This window comes from Chelonia mydas, chromosome 11 (assembly GCF_015237465.2).
Source record: "Chelonia mydas isolate rCheMyd1 chromosome 11, rCheMyd1.pri.v2, whole genome shotgun sequence".
Classification (NCBI taxonomy): domain Eukaryota; kingdom Metazoa; phylum Chordata; order Testudines; family Cheloniidae; genus Chelonia; species Chelonia mydas.
Genome location: NC_051251.2, coordinates 78,904,485 through 78,927,309, shown reverse-complemented (window position 1 = coordinate 78,927,309; position 22,825 = coordinate 78,904,485). Strand labels below are relative to the sequence as shown.

At 54.8% G+C, this 22,825-nt stretch overlaps 1 protein-coding gene and 1 long non-coding RNA gene across 2 annotated transcripts in view; one reads left to right on the top strand and one right to left on the bottom strand.

The window, feature by feature from the left end:
- Positions 1–550: 550 nt before the first annotated feature.
- The window catches only part of LOC122462337, a 780,208-nt gene continuing 757,933 nt past the window's right edge, over positions 551–22,825 (bottom strand). Inside the window, exon 3 of the long non-coding RNA XR_006284824.1 lies at positions 551–1,640. This is a non-coding gene — a long non-coding RNA (uncharacterized LOC122462337). The remainder of the gene's footprint in view (positions 1,641–22,825) is intronic.
- On the top strand, positions 2,225–21,134 carry LOC119567380 (maestro heat-like repeat family member 5). The gene is made up of 16 exons (XM_043525176.1): positions 2,225–3,862; positions 5,765–5,880; positions 7,311–7,460; positions 9,247–9,401; positions 11,212–11,338; positions 12,645–12,835; positions 13,658–13,795; positions 14,270–14,387; positions 14,921–15,064; positions 15,447–15,623; positions 16,350–16,505; positions 16,748–16,870; positions 17,259–17,361; positions 17,836–17,910; positions 18,745–18,898; positions 20,174–21,134. The coding sequence occupies exons 1-15, from the start codon at positions 3,283–3,285 to the stop codon at positions 18,855–18,857; spliced, it is 2,466 nt and encodes an 821-aa protein (XP_043381111.1). The 5' UTR covers positions 2,225–3,282; the 3' UTR covers positions 18,858–18,898; positions 20,174–21,134.

Sequence of the window (22,825 nt, the reverse complement as noted above, 5' to 3'; positions counted from 1 at the left end):
ACAGGGCCTAATCACATCAGCCACACTATCAGAGGCTCGTTCACCTGCACATCCACCAATGTGATATATGCCATCATGTGCCAGCAATGCCCCTCTGCCATGTACATTGGTCAAACTGGACAGTCTCTACGTAAAAGAATAAATGGACACAAATCAGATGTCAAGAATAATAACATTCATAAACCAGTCGGAAAACACTTCAATCTCTCTGGTCACGCGATTACAGACATGAAAGGTGCAATATTACAACAAAAAAACTTCAAATCCAGACTCCAGCCAGAGACTGTTGAATTGGAATTCATTTGCAAATTGGATACAATTAACTTAGGCTTGAATAGAGACTGGGAGTGGCTAAGTCATTATGCAAGGTAACCTATTTCCCCTTGTTTTTTCCTACCCCCCGCCCCCTCCTAGACGTTCTTGTTAAACCCTGGATTTGTGCTGGAAATGGCCCACCTTGATTATCATACACATTGTATGGAGGGTGGTCTCTTTAGATAAGCTATTACCAACAGGAGAGTGGGTTTGTGTGTGTGTGGGGGGGAGAAAACACCCACTAATTTTTCCCCATGGGTGCTCCAGCCCCGGGGCACCCATGCAGTCAGCGCCGATGATGCCCTCCCCCAAATCAAAAGTCCTCGAGATTTTGGGTGCATCTCTCCATGTTGTAAATGTTACCAGCTTCTGTGTGTGTGTATCTCTCTGGGTGGGGGGGTCTGTGTGTGTTGATGCTTAAGCTGATTGTGAGGTCACGGATGCCAACAGCAAAGACTGTTCGGCCTCAGCATTCTTGCCCTGCCTTCAGTCTGCCAACTGGCTTGGTTGACAACGGCTGGTGACCCAAGGAGCTGCTGAGAGACGCGGACTATCCCTCTGTCAACAACTTCTTGCATCAGCTTTTTCCACAGGTTTTCGACAAAAGATGAGTTTTTACAGAAGGTAATTCCCAGATTCTTTTCCTGCTCCTTCGATCGCACATGACAGGTTGGTGCCTCCTTCCCCTCGGGCAGGGGTGGCCGACCTGGGGCTCCGGGGCCGCATGCGGCTCGTCAGAGGTTAATACGCGGCTCCTTGCACAGCGCTGACTCCGAGGCTGGAGCTACAGATGCCAACTTTCCAATACGCTGTGGGGTGCTCACTGCTCAATCCCCTGCTCTGCCCCAGGTCCTGCCACCTCTCCACCCCTTCCCCCAAGGCCCCTGCCCCTTCCCCCGAGCCTGCCATGCCCTCGCTCCTGCCCCTTCCCCACCAGAGCCCCCTGCGCATGGCAGAACAGCTGATTGCGGCGGGCGGGAGGAGTGGGGAGGGAGGGGGAGGCGCTGACGGGCGGGGCTGCCGCTGGGCGGGAGGTGCTGGGGGCTGGAGGGGGTGGTGGATGGGGGGCTGCTGGCGTGTTACTGGGGCTCTTTGGCAATGTTCATTGGTCAATCCTGGCTCTTCTCAGGCTCAGCTTGGCCCCCCCGGGGCAGGGACGGGGTGGGGGCAGCGTTGCAACAGTCAGATCTCAGCGTTCCGTTTTGATTTGAATGTGGGCGTCTCTCCCTGCTCCGTCTGCTTCAGCCTTTCCCGGTCTTTGGAGGCAGATTTCAATGCTTTTATCTTTCAGCAGACTAGTACGGGTGAATTTCCATGGGTATAACCTAAAGGGAAGATAAAAATCTGGTGTCGAATTTAGATTGATAGCTCCATCAATAGTATTTCCCTTGGAGTTGCCCCTAATGCACTCCTTGCCTTCAAGTAGTGAATATAAACCCTTTGTCTCATGTCATGATTGTCTAATGTATGTGTATTGAGACATGATCGGTCTCAGAATTTACATGATTGAAACACACATAAATGAGCTCAAATATGCAGAAGAAATAAATCTGAAGCTATTGAAAGTGATCCAGCTCCACTCCCATCCCCTGGCTGCCATCTTGGTAGTTCTCTCAGAAATAATCTCATGGAGAGAGACTTCAAAACTCTCTACAAATTCTACTATACCCCCATTGGGCTACATAAACTAGACGTGTCAAATCCGCCCTGCAATTCCTTTCCAGGAAAGGGGTTTAAATAAACTGCAGCCTAAATTTGTCATGGGTCTCGCTGTGATTTCTTTGTCATTGTTTGGGTGGCCTATTGTTCTGATTGGACGTTATAAATAGTGTGGGAAATTCTTCAGTTAAAGTTTACTGGTTATTTTCCCCCTGCTAATACAGTCCAGATTTTGGAATAGTTGAGAATAAGTCAACATATTTGCAGCTGCTAATCCATCCATCCAGACCCTCAAGCCTTCTCGATGACAATCCTTTGTTCCTTTTCCTGGCTTCTCTGGGAACAGAGGTGTCTTGGTTTTCAGCTTGGCCCTGTCTGTTCCCAGAGTCCCAACATTCTGTGCACAAAGGAGTGGGGTTAATAATGAAGCATTTTTGCAACTAGGCTCAGGCAATGAGCAAAGAAAACAGAAGTTGACCTTGGCTGTTTCCATGTCTGTCCACTGGCAGAGGAGGCGTGAGCTCCATGGGGTGAGAGTCAGGCTAGGAACTGGAGCCAGTGACTGGGCTAGGACGGGATTACAGATCTGGTGCGTGGAGGTTTCTTGTTATAGAGCAAAAGGGGAGAAGCTGTGATGTGCTGTGTCCCAGAAAGGCTGTGACAAAGGTGGAACGGGGATCCTGGTGCCTCTCCCCAAGGAAACCTCAACGCATCTCCTCTGGGACAGGAGCAGCAACTTTCATACTAGCCGTTAAAGGCAACTTTAGGTTCATAAATTCACAGTTTCAAAGGCTCTAAGGCCAGCCCTGATCATCTAGTCTGACCTTCTGCATAACACGGGCCCTTCGACTTCCCCAAAAGAATTCCTCTTTCACCATGGTCCCAAGTGTCTTCACCTGGGGCTGGGTCTAGTCATGGGGGTAGAGCTCAGTGATCGAGTGTTTGACTGCACATTAAGTGGTCCTTGGTTCAGCTCAAAGTGCCCCCTTTGAAGCCTTTGTTAATAAGCAGCAAATTTCAAACAAATAAAAGGAAGTATTCTTTCCACACAACACACTGTTAATCTGTGGATCTCTTTGCTGGAGGATGTTGTGAAGGCCAAGATTATAAGAGGATTCAAAAATGAACTAGATAAATTCATGGAGGATAAGTCCATCAATGGCTGTTAGCCAAGATGGGAAGGGATGGTGTCCCTAGCCTCTGTTTGCCAGAAGCCAGGAGTGAACAACAGGAACTTGATGATTCTCTGTTCATTCCCTCTGGGGCACCTGGCACTGGCCGCTGTCGGAAGACAGGCTACAGGGCTAGATGGACCTTTCGTTTGACCCAGTGTGGCCAGTCTTTTGTTGCTTATGTTCTTGGTTGTATGAACCAGTCCTGGCTATTAGAGGAGCAGATGGCTTCAAAAGACCACTCTCCTGGATCTGGGAATCCTGGGCACACAAATTCCCTTCCTTAAGAGTAGGACAGAAAAACCCATTTCCTCCTTCTTTCTATTCCAGGCTTTGTTCCTTTTTTCAAAGACTCACCTCTCGGGAGCACAGAGAGAGCCATGTGCACACCGTGGTCGTCCAGCCTGCAGCCATGGAGGCATGCTCTGCCATCAGCCAGCAAGAACAGGCCTTGCCAGAGAAGCCCACGAGAAGCAAATGCTCGTGGAAGATCCTATCAGGCATGAAAAGACTCTGTGTCTGTAGCCAATCTGACAACTCGATGGCAGATAGCGATGAGGAGAGAACAGTTTCCTCTCCAAGAAGGTGGACGTGCTTTTCCCTGGAGAAGGAGAAGAAGGAGAAGAAGAAGAAGAAGAAAGCAGCCAAGAACCAGGTGGAGTCAGAGGAGGAGAAGCTGCAGGAGAAGCAAGACAAAGTTGAACTGGATCTTACAGGTGAGGATACAAACCACATGGTTAGCAAGGAGCATGTGAAGAATACTCACACCAGTCACTCTACAAGCCTTATGGAAGCAGGGGAACGATCTCGCTATTGTGGGGGACTTTCCTGGCTTCTGCACTACTCCGGTGAAATGGGCTAGAGGAAGGATCTGAGATCTCGCTTCCACTTCCTTTCCCCAGAGGACTCCCTGCCCTGGAGGACTCCCCTTCCACTCTCCTGTCTGGCAGAGTCCTCGTAACCCCAACAAGGCTGGGCCCAGGATTCCTGGGGGGCTCGACCCCCAACCCTGCTGTGGTCACCTAGGACAGGGGCTAGGGTGTCCCCACTCCGGGGTACTCTCTCTGCACTGGGCGCTTCCCTGACCCAGTGATCATTACATACGATTTAAAGCAAATACAGTTTATTTAATCAGCAATTAATTTTAAAAAGAATAAGGAAAAATGGGAAAGATGAAAGAAAACACATCACCCCGCTCTGTGGCAGGGAACATCACAAACCATGTCTCTGGAACGTCAGGGCCGTTCACAGTTGGTGCCTTGTAGGTCCCAGGCCCCTTCTCCGGCCCTGGCTGTGCTGCAGGGATGCTGCAGGTCGGACACTTGCTCTGGTGGTGACCATACCCCTCCGGGCTTTGGGGGGTGGGACCCTCCTTCCCGCCGGGTTCAGATCCCCCTCCCAGTCTGGCCTGCAAGGACCCTCGGCTGGGGGTGTCTCTCTGTGCTGGACCCTTTGCCAGGGTCCCCCCTTGGCTGGCCCCAGTTGCTCTCCGCACCCAGCTCCAGACTGCTCCAGTTCCAGCCCCAGCCCCACTGTTCGAGCTCCGGCTCCACCCTGCCTCAGCACTGATGCTGCTGCTCTGCCTCCAGCCCCGGGGCTGCTTCTCCGGCCCCGCTGGCTCTGTGGCTGCAGCCCTGCTCCCAGCCCAGGGTCTGCTCTCCCTGGGCTGTGTCTCTGCCCCGCTGGCCTGCCCGCCTCTGCTCCCCAGCTCAGCTCGGGCCCCTGCTCTCTCCTTAGCTCGGCTCCACGCTGCCTGAGCCAGGCAATTCCAGCTCACGTGGAGGACGGGGACCTTTCTGACCCCCTGACTCCGTCATTAGCCTGCGCACCCTGTCAATCAGGCTGACCTGGAGCGTTGGCCTCTCCCCATGGCCCCTGAGGACTGTCAGTATCAGAGTCCTGGTTTCCCATCCACCCTTCCCCTTCCTTTCGGTACTGGGACCTAGCCAACCCAAAACCCCACTGAGTTTGAGTAAGGGGCCAACAGTCCCCTTACACTTCCACATCAGGGCCGTCTCATGGGACAGTGATGGGTACCTCAGACTCTGGAATCCATTTAGTGCCGGATCCTCTTGGAGAGGGTGGCAGAGGTCCATCGCTGAGGTGGGGAGAGCTGACAATGTCAGGTCACCCCGTCTTGGGTTCTGGCACTGTGGGGTGGGGAGTACTAACATTGCTCCAGGCTGTAAGGGGAACAGAGAGGCTGGACGTTGGAGGAAATCATTTCTTTTCTCCTGGATCGGGTCCCTTTCATCAGGAAAATGCTCCTGAGGTCTCAGCAGGTCACAGCTGGGAACCGTACCAGAGCTGAGTCATGACTTCTTGGGGGGTTAAATGCAAAATGAGGCCTGTTGCCCGTCACTGACGGGAAAGGTGGGCAAGGGGAGGGGAAGAGTAGAATAGAAAAGAAACCAGCCCCGAGGTAAGAGGAAGCCTTGTTTGGTAAAAGCCCCCAGCTAGGAGTCAGGAGATCGGACTTCTCTGCTCAGCTGTGCCAACAACCTTCAGTCTGACCCGGGGCAATTCCCTTTAGGGCTCTGTGCCCAGCTTCCACCCTCTGGAAACCAGGGAGAAGACATGGAAAAGCAAAATGTTAAGAATGTTTCTTTCTGCTGCAGGGACGAAGAAGGAGCCGTCGGAGACGAAGGAGAAGTGGGAAAAAGGGAGCCCAGAAGAGCAGGAAGAAGAGCGCGCTCCCATCTCCTCATTAACGAGCATCTCCCCTATGACGATGGTAATGACGCTTTGTGGCTGTGCTCATGGAAAGCGCCCCTTGCTGTGTGTGTTAATATCTCCCGGAGCTGGGATCTCTGACAGGAGAACGACCTGCCCCTTGCTCAGGGGGCTGAAAAGGAACACTCTTGAAGTGTGATCAACTCCAGCCAGTCTTTACGAGTTTCTCTGGGTTGTGGAAGGAGGTCCAGTTTGACAAGGGGGTTTAGGCACCTAAAGAAGTCCAGAGGTGCTTCGTGGGATTGGCAGAAAGTCAGACCAGGCCCATCCCTGCCCTTGTCGGGGTAACCGGCGTATCTCCTGGCTGTGGGGTTCTGGCCCATCTCGTGGCACCAGGACCACTTCGAGACAGAACCGATGAGTCTGCTCTCCAGCCTGAGCTGACAGCTGCATGGGTTTTAGCTCATGTGGTAGCGGCTCCTGCACTGAGATCCCAGGTTCGATCCCGCCTGCCAACATCTGGGCTCCGTCCCAGTTACAAAGGCACCTCGACGCTGTTGTGACTCTTGCTGTCAGTGACAGAGCACCCTGCAGCGCAGACAAAAGTCTGCAATTCTGGGAGCTCCTGAGGTGCCGGGGGGCTGGAGTCTGTATGCGAGTCGGCCACTCCGGTGTGCTCTACGGCGTCCTCAGCTGCGGGCATCCAGGACAGACGGTGCTAATCCAGCGCCATGCAGCCCAGCTGCAGCAATCCCCAGGGGCTGCCCTGAGACACCAGGGCAAAGGCCTCCAGCACCCCAGGCCCTGGGTTTCGGTGACCCTGGAACCGGGCCCCCTGGAGTAACATTGTGCCCAGTGAGTTCTGACCCACAGGGGTCTGGCCTCAGAGGCCCACGGTTTGGGGTTCTCCTCAGCCAGGCAGACTCGCTCCTTCAGTCTCAGCTACTTTCTCTCCTGCCGGCGATTCCTGCCTGTTTCCTGGCAGCGCCACACGCTGCGGGGTAGGGAAGGAAGAGGGCGTTTCCCTTTGGGCCCTATTCTCACTCCTTTCCTCGCAGACACTGTGGGCTGCCAGAGTTGCTGAGCCAATCTGCTCAGGCGCTCGGGGTGGGATGGGACATGGGGCAGGTTCTCCAGTGACCCCTCGGCGACACTCAAGGAGCAACTCAAATGGGCTTTGCAGGACATTGAGGCTTTCTCAGCAAAAGCTGGGCATCGTGGGAGGAGCGGCTAGAGAGGGAGGAAATGGGGTGGCCCTTGGGGTCCCCGCACTGCCCGAGAGGCTCCCGTCTCTTCTCAGGAGAGGGGGCCAGAGAGCGGACGAAAGGCTGAGGAAACCTTGGCACCTGGGCAGGCTTCTGAAGAAACGGGCTCAGCCGGAGTCTCCAGGCTCCCTCGGCGCTGCCAGCCTCCCCCGGGGACAGACTGTTCCAGGGCAGCTGCCCGAGGGAAATACTCAGTCCCCACAGGCTTTGTCCCTGTTCATTGCAGACCCTCGGGGAGCACCCTTCCTCAGCCCCGCTCCACGCCCTGCTGATGACAGCCGTGCAGGGTCTGACAACACCCACCCTGCAGAGATTTAGAGCCGCAGAGGAAGAGCTGAGGGCCATCGTATCTCTCCACGGAGACAAGATGGAGAGAGTAAGAGACGCCCGCAGTGGGGCAGGGGGATGCTGCGCAGAGAGGGGGACGGGAGAATCGCCTCTCCTAGGAAACCGTTCCTGGGACACCCTAGCATGGTGCTTTTATAGGTTGGCTCAGCCCTTGCCATTCAGCGCTTGGCCGCGGGGATCCGCGGTGCCAGGTTTTGAAAGTGTTCTCTGTCCGCTGGAGCTCTGACACTTCCCTGAGGACGCCCAGCCACACTGAAGGTGTGGGACAGCCCCAGCCCTGGCAAGGCAGCACTTACCTAGTCTGCTGACGAGCCTCCACATTCAGCTCCAGGAGCAGACATGGTTTCCTCAGACATGCTGCAGGGCCTTGTTTTCCAGCTGAAGTAACAGGAAGAATTTGGCTTTGCACGTCTCTCTCTGTCTCTCCCAAGCTTTCATCCTGTTGCCCATCCCCACAGAATCTGAGTGCCTGCCCCATGAATTAGACTGGCCTAGGGAGGTTTCTGGCTGACGTCATTTCTACATCCCCTGGGTAGGAGGCTCTCAGCGTCATTTACTCCCCCTGATTAATGATGCTCCACCGCCCCCCTGGGAGGTAGGAATTCTACCCATTTGACACCTGGGGAATCTGAAGCCCAGAGAGCTCCTTGAATTGCCCAAGCCGGCGCAGCTTCTCGAGAAAGGAACCAGGGTCCACATTCCCTACAGTCCTTTCAAAGTTGCCTTTAATCGCTCGGCCTGGAATAGGTGACATTCCTGCCCTTCTCCAAAGAATTTGGCCTTGCACGTCTCTCTCTGTCTCTCCCAAGCTTTCATCCTGTTGCCCACCCCGCGAACAGAACGGGTGAACAGAATCCTCCACCCAGGGGTGTAGCTCCTGCTCCTTGTTCGAGAGAGGCAAGAGCAATGACCAGTTCCTCATGGAAGAGCCCTCGGGGGTGGCTTGTCCCTTTAGGGTCTGTCTACCCTGTCTTGCAAAGCCTCCTGGCCCTATGGACTTGGGCTCCCAGGGCTGGCACTGTGGGGCCAAAACAGGAATGCAGACTCTTCTGGGCTTGGGCTGGACCTTGATCTCTGAAGCCCAGGGAGGAGGGGAGCTTCAGAGCCTGGGCTCCAGCCCAAGTCACCATGTCTACACTGCTGTTCTTAGTGCCATAGCCTGAGCCCGAGGGTAGAGAGCCGGCTTGAAGATTTGTTACGGCAGGTTTTACAATCCCGCAGCACAGAGGTTCTCCTTAGGGCTGGGCCTGGAGCTGGCTCGCCCCATCCAACTAGCCCGGCCTGCCATCTCTAGGGTGGGCTCTGGGGTCTGGAGCAGTGGTCCTCAACCTGCGGCCCAATCAGCGCAGAGCTGCGCCCCATGGGACATCCTCAGGGCCAAACAGTAGGATTGGATGTGGCCCACAATGGAAACTAGGTTGAGACCCCTGGTCTGGAGGAACTGATTGTGCTAGAAAGAGCAACAGGAAGTTGCAGAGACTGAGGAAAGGCTCCTGCAGGGAAGCCTTTGAGAGCAGGGCTGAGAGCAGTTTGCTATGGCAGGGAAGGCCCTGGGACATCAGGGGAGTTTGGGCTGTGCCCACTGTAAGGTTTTGGGGAAGGCTTTTGTGCGTGTTTCTGAGCTTTAAGGTGCTAAACCAGACCTCGGGAAGACTGGGGTTCCTGGACTTGTCAAAGCCTCTTTCTTCAGATTAGGGAGGAGCCAAGATGGGCAACTGAGGTCAGAGGCGGCTTGCGGGGCTGCCAGGAGGGGTTCCCTGGGAGGAGGCCACTCTTTGATAAATCCATCCCTCAACTTCCTGGCATTCTTCCAGGTTGGAGACGTCGTGGGAGGGATCTTAATCTGGCTCGACAACGTTTGTGATCCCAGAGCCAGAAAAGCAGCGCTGAGGGCCACGGCCTTGCTGGCTCGCTCCCACCCCCAGGACGTGGTTCTAACCTGTGTGGCTCACACGCTCTCATCGCACAGGTAGGGAGCTGCTCTGTTATCACCTCAGTCTGTTATTTCTCTTCCTGCTCCCACTGACAGGCCACAGGCCGGGAAGGGTCCGTGGGGCTCACACAGTTGGAGGGAGTTTCCTGCTGTGCAGAGAGCTGTCCATGCTTCCTAAGAGGAGATGCCCAGGCCCAGCCGCTGAGGAGCCAACCCCTCCTCCTGCACTCCCCGGGATGGAGACGTGCCAGTTTTCTGGAGAATTCCTGCATTGTCCTGATTTCTATGGGTCACCCCCTTCCTCTCAGAACCAGTACAGGGCCAATAAATGACTTTGGGGCTCACTCAACATCCCTGGCTCATGAGGTCTGGCTGCTCCTTAGTGCATGAGAGAAGGCAGAGATGGAAAAGGCCCATGGGGCCCATCTGTCTATCCCCTGCAGACCAGGGCAGGATTGTTACCTGTCGTCAGATCCCTAGTTATTCCATGGCTGAGGAATTGGTGAAAAAATACACTCATTCTTCTGGAGCTGTGCAGCAGAGGTAAATCCAGAAATTTCCAGCCCTTATTGTTGCAAAAAAGACAAAAAATCATCCACACGTGACCAGAGCATAAATGCAGTGCAGCCTGCCTGAGTCTGCAGACAGCCGGCAATAATAGCTCTGAGAGGGGTGAGTGCCTCTTTTCATCTCAATATGTTGTAAACTCTGAGTCCTGCTGGTTATTGCTGGTCACTTTGCAGAGTCATCCATCTGAGGTGTTTTAAACACAATCCACATGTTCTTTGGGGCCGTGAAACTCAACTTGGACCCTAGCCAGAGCTCAAAACTCCGGCTTTCCTCGGATTCTTCTGCAACGCAGTTCTGCACTGCCCAGAGACAAATCTGTGTCACATGGGAGAGCAAATTGAAGAGCAGCATGAAAGAAATTGAATTTCTTGCCCAATTCAGTTACCAGAGGAATACAGTGTTGGTTTTCATATTTCTTTGAGTGTTTGATTTGTAAACCTTTCAGGTTTGAATTCCTTGGAACAGCCACAGTGCTTTCCAGGGGCTGTGCTCACAAGCTGTAGAAACTCGGTAGCCTTGGCACAGAATTTCAGTCCAGCTTCCTGAAGACCTTGCTTCCAGGCCATTTGCTCTTGATTTGTCCAACCTAGCTCTCAGTGTCTCCAGGGCTTGACCACCATGTCCGACCTTCCTCACCAAACTTGGAAGTGAAATGGCTGGAAGTCTTTTGGATCCGTCTGCAGTCTTCCTCTGCAGATGCCTGCGGGGACCAGCAGGACTTAGATCAGCAAGAATGGAGAGAAGAGAGGAGAGGGATTTCAATCGTAGTTTCCTTCCATCTCTGTCACGCTGGGCAGTACAATCTCCCCTCCCAAGCTCCTGAATCCTCTCCTATCAGGGCATGTTCTGATTCAGTGTCTGACCCCATCCACCACACTGCAGTAGGAGTGAGGTGCTTTGAGACACTTGGCCAAACGCTGGGTCTCAGTTCCACCCCCAAATAGCCAGAGTAACTCCAATGAGGTCAGGCAAGTTCCTCCGGACTGACCCTAGCGTAACAGAGCAGAATTTTGCAGTCTGCAGTGTGTTGGTCACTCTGTGGTCAGTTCATGGTCACTGTTTGGAAGCAGTGGTGCTGGCTTCAGGAACAATAACCCATTAGGGGAAAGGAATAAATACAACGTTCTCTGAAGGGACTTGCCCAGCCTCAGCCTCCCTACACCGATCGGTGTCTCCTCTGAGAGACGCCTTTCCTGCCTACATTGCAAGCCTCTCCCTGGGGAGGGCGAGAGGTGGCCAGGCAGGGAAGGTCTGACTTCTGTTTCTGACTCTGCAGATGTGCCCTTGAGCTGTGGAAGGCCTTGGGTGAAGAACCCCAGCTCACCAGGGAGGTGCTGCGGCAGCTGCTGGACAAGCTCCAGCAGAGACGCCGGGAGGAGAAGGGTGGCCATGTGTCTCTGGCTGTAAGTGAGATTTGAGATGTCACTTTGCGAACCCGTCACTGCAGGCAGGATGGTGCATCTTTGTGTGTGTGTGTGTGTGTGTGTGTGAGCTTCACCCCTTCTGAGCTTCAGGCCACAGCTCCACTACACAGTTCAGCTGACCTAACCTCCCTCGGCACACAGCCGCCACAGCAAGCCCATCCCTTGGGTGGGGCTGCACTTTGCTGCATGTGTCAGCCAGGGCCGGCTCCGGGTGCCAGCAAAGGAAGCAGGGGCCTGGGGCAGCCAATAGAGAGTTGGGGCGGCACGTCCGGGTCTTCGGCGGTAATTCGGCAGCGGGTCCTTCATTCCCTCTCTTCCTCTTCAGCGCCACTTCGGGGGCAGCTCAATCGGGTTTTTCTTTTTTTTCCCCTTCTCCGCTTGGGGCAGCCAAAAAGCTGGAGCCAGCCCTGGTGCCAGCAGCGCACGTGCTCACCAGAAGCGCTTGTCGCGATTCCTCGGTTAGGGTGGGGCATTGCGGGAAGGCTCCTGAGAGTCAGTTGACGTAAACGACGCGGTGTCTACACTGACACTGCATCGACCGAACTGCATTGACTTGGACTCTCTGCCCCTTGTGGAGGTGGAGTTAGGAATTTGGCACCCAGGGGCAGTTCTGCCAATGGGAAGGAAATTCCATAGTTAGGGTGATGCTGGGTGAGTGGCCTTGTGTTGACCTAACTCTGTCATGTAGACCAGGCCTTCATGTGTCCTGGCCACCTCCAATCAAACCAAAGAGGTGTAAATAAAGTTTCCCCCAGGTAAAAGTTACAGATCTTAAGTGGTTTATCTGCTGGTACCCTGGCTCAGTCGTCTTCTGCTTTAGATGGCCCTTTAGTGAGCAGGTGCAGTTCGGGCATCTCTTGGAAGTATCCAGGTTTCTGGCTTTGTAAACTGTGGCTAGAAATCTTCCCAGCATGGGATCTTGAGATGTCCAGTACTTTTGACTGGGCCAGAAACACTGGGCCTATGAGAAGGCATCTCCTCAGGATGGTTTCAGCCCGTCCAGTCACGGCTGGAAAGCCAAAGCACAGGGTCTGCACCATTAAGAGAAATAACGGGGAATAACGTCACCCAGACTCTTCTGATCTTTCCATAGGGTTCCATCCTGCTTCCGTTCCAGGAATGGGGGAAGGTTCAGGACCTTCCAAATGTCTCCTCCCTCTCAGGAGCCAATCCTCTTTTGTGACACGCTGGAGAGGAAAGGAGACATGACAAAAGGACAATCGCGAATGGCAATGGGGGCAGGGGACAGATTGGGATAGTTGAGTGAAATGCTTTCCCCCTCCAGGCCATGAAGACCATTTACGAGGTCCTTTTCCTTTGGGGATACCGAGAAGCCATCCTGGAAATGTATCCCCAGCTGCTCATCCTCTGCGTCAGGCAAGTGCAGTATGTGATGGATCTGCACTTGCCAGGGACCTACATGGCCAGCGAGACATCCAGCCCCGAGGAGGGATCCAGCTGCCTCAGCCCCCTAAGGTAATGACTGAAAGGAAAAGGAAGAACAGATTTGTTCTGCTAAACACCCGGGGTCTGTTCATGGCCATCAGTGGTTCGGGTGCTGTCGTTGGCCCAGGCTCAGTTGGGTGCAGGTCTCTCTTGAGGGAAAAGGGTTGAGAGCCGTGTGTTCTTGTGAGTCACACTCGCTCATCTGACGCCGTCCACAGGCCAGCTGCTTTCCCCACACACTCAGGCAGCAGTCATGTTTGTGCATCCATCCACCTGTGCCACCCGCCAGAGGGTCAGTGCTTTTATCACTGTCTGCTGAGCAAATCTGGGGGCCTCCGTCCCCAAACGCGGACAGAGCCACACCGGCAGCACCTGGGGCCAGGCCCTGCAGGATCTCAGCCCCACAGGCAGGCAGGAGGAAGAGGGACCCGTTCGACTGGCTCTGTGGGCACAGTGAGGGGCTTCCATCTACATGGGAAAACCAGAGTGCCGGAAGACACCTCAGGTGGTGTAAACTGACATCGCTTTGCTCGCTTACACCAACTAAGGACCCGACCCCACATGCCCGCTTGAGTCCTGTTACCTGTCACAGTAAAGAATCAAGTATTCAGCCACAGTGAGTGATGACACCAATCATCTTAAGAAGCGACATTGTCACTAATTGGTTAGAAACTCAATGAAACGGCAGTGTAGACAGGGCCCATTGGGCAGGGAAGCACCGTGATATCACACTGGATCTATCCTCGGGGAGGCTAGCTACTGCTGACCACGCTGTGTGTCCCAGGACTTCTGCAGATTTGCCATGCCTGGGGCTGATCTCGTTGCCTGACACTGGTATTTTTTTCTCTTTAGCACGTCAGTGGAGGCTGTGAAGACTCTTTTCTCCATGCCCGGCTACTGGAAGGAATTTGCCATCATCCAGTTTCAGCAGGGCTGGGACACGATAGCCTCCCGATATTACTACTCACAGGGTGTTGGCCTGATTGCAAGGTAGGAGCCCAAAGTTTCCTCCTCACTGGGTCTCTCTTGGGAATGGGATTTCCGTGTGAAATATTCCTGTTCCACTCTCCTTACAATGTGTATGATAATCAGGTTGGGCCATTTCCAGCACAAATCCAGGTTTTCTCACCCCCCCACCCCCCCCCACAAATCACAAATCAACCCCCAGGGAAAGGGGTGTCTCCAGGCCTCATTGAGCGCCATGCAGAGACCCCTGGGACAGAAGATATACACTGTAAGGAGAGTGATCACTTTAGATAAGCTATTACCAGCAGGAGAGTGGGGTGGGAGGAGGTATTTTTTCATGCTTTGTGTGTATATAAAAAGATCTTGTCCACTTTCCACAGTATGCATCCGATGAAGTGAGCTGTAGCTCACGAAAGCTTATGCTCAAATAAATTGGTTAGTCTCTAAGATGCCACAAGTACTCCTTTTCTTTAAGGGACTTTCTGTTCCATGTTCCAGAGCCATGATCGAGTGTGAGAACCCTCAGCTCCCTGCAGTTTTCAGAGAGGCACTCACCATCGTCCAGAGTGAGAGGGAGGAGGAGCAGAGAACGATCGCCATGGCTTTCTGTATTGAGGTGAGATTCATTAGTTGACAGGCACAAGGGAGCTTTCTGGAGAGCAGCTCAGGCCAGTAAGCTCTGGGGCACATTGTCAGCAGCTCAGCAGCCTTACCGCCAGCTAGCTCCTCTCCGCACAAAGATGGTTGTGGGGCATGGCAAAGAGAGGGAGGGAGAGACAGGGTGAGATTGCTCCTGGCTGGATGTGCTGAGATGGGATTATGGGGCAAGAGGGGATGTTTCTCCAGTGCCCCAAGGCCTTGCTTCTCTCCTCACCTTTTCCTGGGGTTGTGCTTTTCTTCTGTCCCAGGGGTCTCTGCATGGCACTCAATGAGGCCTGGAGATGCCCCTTTCCCTGGGGGTTGATTTGTGATTTGTGCATGAGTCCAACTTTTGGGAATGAACCAACTGAAACAGCAGCAACTGGCTCCCGACGCACCAGAGACTTTGGGTGGGAGTAAGTGGCCCTTTGGTAAAGACGACTGGCTAGGGAAGAGACCCCACAGGAAGACCTCTGTTCCTCAACCTGATGTTGATTTGGCTCTTTCCAGTTTCTCCAGAGTCCTTCCATTGAGACAGTGCTGACAAAATCAGAGCTCCGGGCGCAGCTCATGGAATGGAGCAAAGACACAAATCCCGTCATACGTAAGCTCAGTCTGCGAGGCCTTGGCAGTATTGTGTTCCAGCCAGAAAAGGTAAGAGGCGTGGATTGCCCAGGGGACCGAGGAAGCCGATGTCTCTCAGATAGCTCGGAAATGAGAGCCAGATCCCCACACAAGCCTTGTTATTTAACACACAGCTCTCAAATGGTGGAGGTGCTTTCCTGAGCAAATCAAGGCATGACGTGCTCCCTGCTCCCGTGAGCTGAGCCCTGATTGCAGATGGGATGCAATGGGGGAGGTGGGGTGAGCAAAGACAAAGGTTACAGTGAGCAGCTGGCACAGAGTGACAGGAGAAAGACTTTCTGCCCCGTTGGGGGGCTGTGCCATCCGTGGCTTCTCCTAGGTTGGAGTGGTCCAGCATGTGCTCCAGGCTGTCACCCCGGATAGTAATGAGCTGCCTTCTTCATTCCTGCAGGTGAGATGGTTACAGGCCCAGCTGCCAGGAACCGTGGCCAGGTTTTGTGACCGGGATGGAGGGTGTGTCAAGGAGGCCATGCAGAAAGCTGGAGACATCATCTACCTCCTCAAGAGGGAGGGGCTTGGCTCCATCTCCCAGGACATTGCAGTCAGCCTTCGCCCCTTCATTGATGACGTAAGGCTTGGAACCCCAGGAGAAGCCCATGCCCCCCCTCCACCTGTCTCTGATGCCCTTGTCTCTCTCCCCATCTCCTTGGCTCCCGCCCCTCAGGCCTGCCATGGAGCCTCCAAGGATTGACCCCACCCTGGGTGGGGAATCTCCTGCTGAGCCACCTCCCTGTCAGAGCTCTTCTCGCCAAAGCTCAGCCTCAGCGCCATGCTCCCAGCCCCTGCTGCAGCCTGGCCTGGGGGAGAGGGGGCCTGGCCCTGGGCAGATGACCAGCTGTCTGGAGAACACAGGCCCCCAAAGAGGTGGAGATTCTCAGCAGGAAAGAGGTGGGTTGGGAATGGCCCGGCTCTCGGGGGCACCGAAGAGCAAAAGAAATACTGTGTTTTGTAGCAGCGTGTCCCTGCAAGGCTCCGGCAGCAGCTTCTCCCCTTCCCCAGACCAGTCTCCAGCAGACTTCCCTCCCTCTCCCCAAATCTTCTCAGGTTCTGGGATTCTGGGCTCTCCAGACAGAAACTGCCTCTGGGACACCCTGGGGCTGCGCTGTCCTGCACAGGGTCTCAGGCCTTGCCCAAGATGTCTATGGCGCTGGCCTGGTGTCCGCCCTGCTCCCGCCAGCCAAGTCAGTTCACACGGGGGAACCGGAGCAGCGGGCGGATTAGGACTCTGTCGCGTTCTGCTCTGATACTGCCTGGCTTTAACCGGGCCTCCCCACCCCCTGTGTGTCATTGCCAGGAGAGGGGCAGTGTGCGCTCAGCTGCCATTTCACTGCTTGGCAACGTGGTGAGCAGGGTGCAGGACCCGGACAAACCCCTCGTGCAGCAGGAAATCATCCACTGCTTGCTCCCGCTGCTGCTGCATCTTGCAGACCAGGAGGAGAGTGTGACACTGGTAAGTGCCACGGTCATTATTTCCTTCAGAGCAAAGAGCCAGAATCCCCTGGGGCCCCCACTCCAGTCATCGCCAGAGCCCCTTGCCCAAGCAGAGTCTTCTCCTCCTGGCTTCACTCCATGCTGGAGCCTCGTGCCTCATCCATCCTCACAGCACAGAGCACAAGGGGTGGAGAAGGTCCAATGTCCCCCACACTATCCCTCTCTCAGTGAGAACCCTCTTGGTCTCCCCTTCTCTTGCAGCGATGTAAACTGACGCTCTTCCGCTGCGCAGTGTTTCTCGGCTGGGCTCATCTGAAGAGGCTGTTCCGCAGCATGGCCTGGGATGGCTCCTCACAGCTCTTGAAGTGTGTCGGGAAGTGCTTGGTAGGTGAATTCCTTGTGCCTTGAGAGGGGTGAATGGGGACTTGAGGGAGACCTTTCGAACCCCACAGCCTGAGGACCCATCCGCTTCGGTCGGGTTGCAAGACGCTATTCCAGGCTCTCTGCTGGTTCATTTCTGCAGGAGTTACAATCCGTTCACATTGTTGACAGTTTTCTCCACAACTGTCAGACCTCCAAACTTTTGTCTTTTCAAATGAAAGCGGAGGTTCTGGAGAACACAACAGTGACTTCAGAGAGGTGCTGCTCTGGTGTATGGGTTCGTATTGGCGGCTGCCATGGCCTGGCTATATGCTTTGGCTTTCCTGGACTATTCGCTGTGGGGAGAACGTGTCATTTGTATATTGTGCATTTCTTCCTTCTTTCTTTCCAGATGCAGAACAACAAGAGCCACATCCCCAAATTCCTGTTCCAGGCCCTAGAGTACCTGGAAAGCTCCCAGACAACAATACGACACTCTGCAGCCTTGTTCATTGGTAAGCAGAGGAAATTCACTTGAGCTTTCTTAAATGTTTCCTTCAAAGCCCTTTTCTAGACGGCTGCTCTGTTCCCTCCGACAGCACCAGAATCCTAAAACAGGGTGTGTGTGTGTGTGTGTGAGAGAGAGAGAGAGAGAGAGAGAGAGAGAATTAACATGTATTCCAAGATGAAGGGAGCAACTTAGCTGTATCAACTGCACCAACTTCCCCTGCCCACAACAGCTCTTTGGCTGCGCCTAGGGGAGATTGAATTCACATCATGCTGGTTTGATGTGAATTCAATCTCCTTTGGAAATCAGCTTCTCAGTAACTGCTGGGCGTCTGATGCTTTATCTAATGTGCTTTGTGAACAGATGTAAGGAATGTATTTAATTTCCGAAGGGCTGTCTTGGGGGAATGGCTGCATCCTTAGCAGTTTTCAGCGAAGGATTTGAAAAGTAATGAGATGCACTGTATTCATTGTATGTCTAGGAAATACTATCCGCCATTACTACAATTTGTTGTCTGAAACAGTGAATGAAGATGGCATCTCCCGCCTGTATGAAGGTAAGAAAATACCTCTGTGTGTTTGTGCCTCTGTGGGAAGTACAGGGGTGCAGCACAGGGCCCGAACACAGGTTTGAATGTGGACACAGGGCCCTCTCTGTCTAAGGACAGCGTTTAAGGAAGAAGGATGGTCACGCAAGCTTTCATCGAGGTACCACAATATGTGTATGGGAGCAGGGGAATTCCATCTCTAGCTCCTAGTGTAGACATAGCCTTAAAGCTGTGTGGGGAAAGTGTCTTCATAAAGGTCAGAAAGTCTGTAATGGAAGGCCTGACAGAATTGAAAAGAGCCGTTGTTATTAAGGATGTGATGATGATGATGACAATTACCCTCATCACCTGCCCTCCCTGTAATGGAGTGATTGCAGGCCAGGGAGATTCCCTCCGAGATTGGTTATCAGCTCACAGGAAATCCCATGAGGGCACATGGGAAACACTTTTCCCTGTGATCTCTTCAGGAATGAAGGCACAGGGTCACAAAGGATTTCAGCAGACATTAGGAGCCTAAATCCCTTTGTGGATCTCGGCCTAAATGTTGGATGGTTTAATGTCGCTGCGGCTGTCACTTTCCTGTTCCATCGAAAGAACAAGTGCCCCCAACCGTCTGTGTGTAGGGGTGTGTGTACGGGTGTAGGCTGGCGGAGGGGGAAGTGACAAGAATGGGGTCTCCTCTCTGTCCAGGGCTATTTTGGGAGGAGCGGAGTTGTTGTTCTTGTGCCCTTAGACTCTGGGGGAGCTAATAGCAGGGGGCAATGGCCATTGGGAGTGGAGGTTTCCTAGGCACCAGGCACATCAGCACCAGGGGCTTTTCAACCCGTTTCCTCTTGGTTTCAGCTTTTCAGGAAGTACCTTTGAAATCTGACAGGACCACGTGGGACATCCTCAACAGACATTATAAATGGTTGCAGAAGCTTGTAAATCTCGTGTCGGGTTCTGCGTTTGACTAGGGAACCGGGACCGACACAGAAGAGCTCTTTGTCCTGCTATGGTACGTACACCAGACGCTTATCAACTTTTTGGTGTCCCTAGCCTCTGATTGCCAGAAACTAGGAATTAGGCATCAGGGCATAGATCACTGGATGAGTCTTGTCTGTTCATTCCCTCTGGGGCACCTGGCAGTGGCCACTGTCAGAAGACAGGATACTGGGCTAGATGGACGTTTCCTCTGACCCAGTCTGGCCTTTCTTATGTTTGGAACCGGGGCTGAACAACAAGGTGGATATTGGCAGATGACACAAAATTATGCAGATTAATCAGCCTAGAGAAGACTTTGAAGAAGTTCAAAGGGATCTAATCAAGCCATGTGACTGGGCAGCACCATGGCAGATGAAAACCAGCGCTGACCAAGGCAGGGCCATACACATGGAAAGCAGTGAGGTGAACGACTCCTCCATATCGCTGGGGTCAGAAGCCAAAGCACGGCTGGTTGGGCCCAGTGGTTGGAGCAGGGTCCTGGGGCTGCGTGCTCAGAGTGGTGGAGGTCAAGCCGAGGGGAGCCAAGGGTTGGAGCCGAAGTCAGGAGTCAAGAGCAGGATTGGAACAGTCTGGGGAGTAGGGCCAGGGCCGGATTAACAATTCCCGGCCAATGGGAGCTGCTGGGGGAGGTACGCGGTTGGGGGCAGAGCCGACAGGCAAAAGCAGCCCCCGGGACAGAGGTTCCCGGTGCGGTGCGGGTCGCAGGGACGTGGCTGGGGGGGCAGACAAGAAGGGCAGTACGCGGAGCCGCCTCGCCCGCACCCCAGCCAGGCAGAGCCGGCCTGGCTGGAACGCAGCACACAGGGGCTTTAGTGGCTGCAGCTCGGGCCCCCCTAAGCCCTGCTCCTTTCCTGAGTGCACCATTGCCCCACTTCTGCCCCATTCCCACACACTGTTACAGGGCAGCACCCTGGAGCTGTTCTCTGACATCTCTCTCCCTAGAATGAAGTCACTGCAGAGTCAGGACAACCCCACCTTTGGGCACCATGTAGGACATCTCACCCCACCGCACAGAGCCCGACATTCACACAGCTTCTCGCATGTGATTCCCTCACTCACCAGAGCCAGGCGGAGAGAGGAGAGATTCTCCCAGACTCCCTTTAACCATTGCCAGCCCCAGGGTAGCGGAGGTTGCGGGGGGTTGGGTGCTCTCTTTAAGAAATGCCAGCTCTCAGGGAAGTTGCAAATGAACATTAGCAAAGTGGGGTGGTTTTGTGCTGTGGAAAACTACCCTGCTTGAAGGTTTTGTTTTTCTAATTTGTGCTCCTGCCCTTTCTCCCTCTTCCAGACATCTGGAGGCCAACAGGAGCCAACTGAGCCCACCACTGATCCCATCTCTTGTGAGATGGCAAAGCAGCTGTTGCATGGGAAGGAGGAGACAGAAGAGGCCGAGCAGCGTGTGCCGGGGTGTACCAACCCCACACAACCCCACAGTCTAGGCGGAGGAAGCCAAGCCCCTCCTCAGCCCTGCTGGACACACTAGAACTGGAGCACCAGTGTGAAAGGGAGCAGCTCAGCTCACGCCAGGCAGAGCGCCGACAATGGACGATGCACATTGTAGGCTCCAGTCCAGAAGCAGCTGAAGCCCCTGCCTGCAGAGCCCCGAGGCGCCGAGACCCAGCCGCACCCCCGGGGGCCTGCAGACGTGCAAGGGAGATCGGAGTGACTGGGAGTTTCCCACGCCGGGAGCCCAGAGACCCCCAGCCCGTGGCCTAGAGACTTCTCCTCTGAAGTAACCTGGGTGAACGAGCCATTGTCATGCTGAGTGACGTCAGCATGTTCTGGTTGGATCCCCACTGACTCAACGGCAAACACATTGGCCACGGACAAGGCCCTGGGCTAGGGCAAGGGGGAGTAAGGAGAGTCTGGGTCCCCCTGCCCTGGCTGCCATCCATCCTCGGGTGGCTGCCCACGTCCCCATTGCGCCACTAGACTGCACGGCCCCAAGAGGAGGGGCAACCATCTTGTCTCTGAACTCTTAGCCAAACAGCCCTGCGCTGAAGGGCAGCCACACGGACTCTGGTCATTGGGCCACACAGCCCTGGATGGAGAGGACAGCCGCACGGACTCTGGTCGCTGGGCCACACAGCCCGGACGGAGAGGGCGGCCTCACGGACTCTGGTCATTGGGCCACACAGCCCCGGACGGAGAGGGCGGCCGCATGGACTCTGGCCGTTGGGCCACACAGCCCCGACGGAGAGGGCGGCTGCACGGACTCTGGTCGCTGGGCCACACAGCCCCGACGGAGAGGGCGGCCGCATGGACTCTGGCCGTTGGGCCACACAGCCCCGACGGAGAGGGCGGCTGCACGGACTCTGGTCGCTGGGCCACACAGCTCTGGACAGAGAGGGCGGCCGCACGGACTCTGTTTGTTGGGCCACACAGCCCCGGACGGAGAGGGCGGCCGCACGGACTCTGGTCGTTGGGCCACACAGCCCCGACGGAGAGGGCGGCCGCACGGACTCTGGTCGTTGGGCCACACAGCCCTGGATGGAGCGGGCGGCCGCATGGACTCTGGTCGCTGGGCCACACAGCCCTGGATGGAGCGGGCGGCCGCATGGACTCTGGTCGCTGGGCCACACAGCCCTGGATGGAGCGGGCGGCCGCATGGACTCTGGTCGTTGGGCCACACAACCCTGAGTGGGAGGGCAGCCATTTTTGCTCTGGCCATAAGGCCAAAGCACCCTGAGGCTAAGGACAGTTATTTAGTTTCACCCATGGGACCTCACCCCGTCACCCCGAAGGCATCGCTCATCTGTCACCATAAGACCCACACCATGATATAAGATTTTTGGGGTCAGGATGCAAATATGAGTAGAAGCAAGGAGTGGCATGTGACCCCTCTAAGAGCTCCTGCCACTCCGCTACCAATCTGGGGGTGTTTTATCTCCATCCATCTGCCTCAGGAATGGATTTGAGCAATGGGGGAAAGTTCTGGGGCAGAGTGACCCATCCGGAAGTGGGTCACGTGACCCCTCCGAGAACTCCTTCCAGTTGGGTTGAGCCTCATCCCCTTAGGACCAGCCAGAGAGGGGATTTCACCAAATAGGGTAAGTGCTGTGGTGGGGTGACCTGCCCGCAAGAGGGGCCCATCACTGCTCCATGAAATTCCCCCACTGTCCTCTACTAATCGGTCAGGGTTTCACACACCCCTTAGGCCATCCCAGAAGGGAAACGTACCGATCAGAATAGGCAGTGCCCGAAGGTCTAGGCCAGAAGCCGCCAATCTCTGGAGCTCCATGTTTGCGTGGCTGGCAGCATCCTCCTGGAAGTCGCAACTCAACACTGCGTGGAAGAGCCCGTCTCGTTCCAAGGATGTCTTTTGCAGAAATCGTGGCCTAGGCCTTTGGGCTAAACCTCTTCTGGATTGGTACACGTTTCCCTTCTGAGATGGCCTAAGGTGGGAGTGAAACCCTCTCCAATTGGTAGAGGGCGGTGTGGGGACTTTTTAGGGACCACGGGATCCTGTTGCGGGCAGCTCACTCCACTGCGGCACTTCCCGTATTTGGTCAAATCCCCTCTCGGGGTGGTCCTACAGAGCTGACGCCCACTTCAATTGGTAGAGGACAGAGGGAGGAGTTCTCAGAGGGGAGATACAACGCCCTTCTGCATGGGTCACCCTGCCCCGCAATGTCCCCTGATTGGTCAAATGCAGTCAAAGGCAAGCTCTGCTAGATGAGTTTACCGAGGGGACTATGTGGGAAGAATTTACTGTAAGATTCCCCGCATCTTCTGAATGGGGTTTGGGTTCTGCCCTCTTTAAAGGAAGGAAAAATCCTGACAGGTGATCTGTGGGCTGAAACCCACTGTGATGAGTTAGTAATCTGTCCTCTTCACCACTCTAGGATGGAGTCTGGGGTGCAAGCTCTGGGATGGAGTTTGGGTGCTGGGTGCAGGCTCCGGGCTGGGGCACAGGGTGGGGGTGCAGGATGGGTGGAGG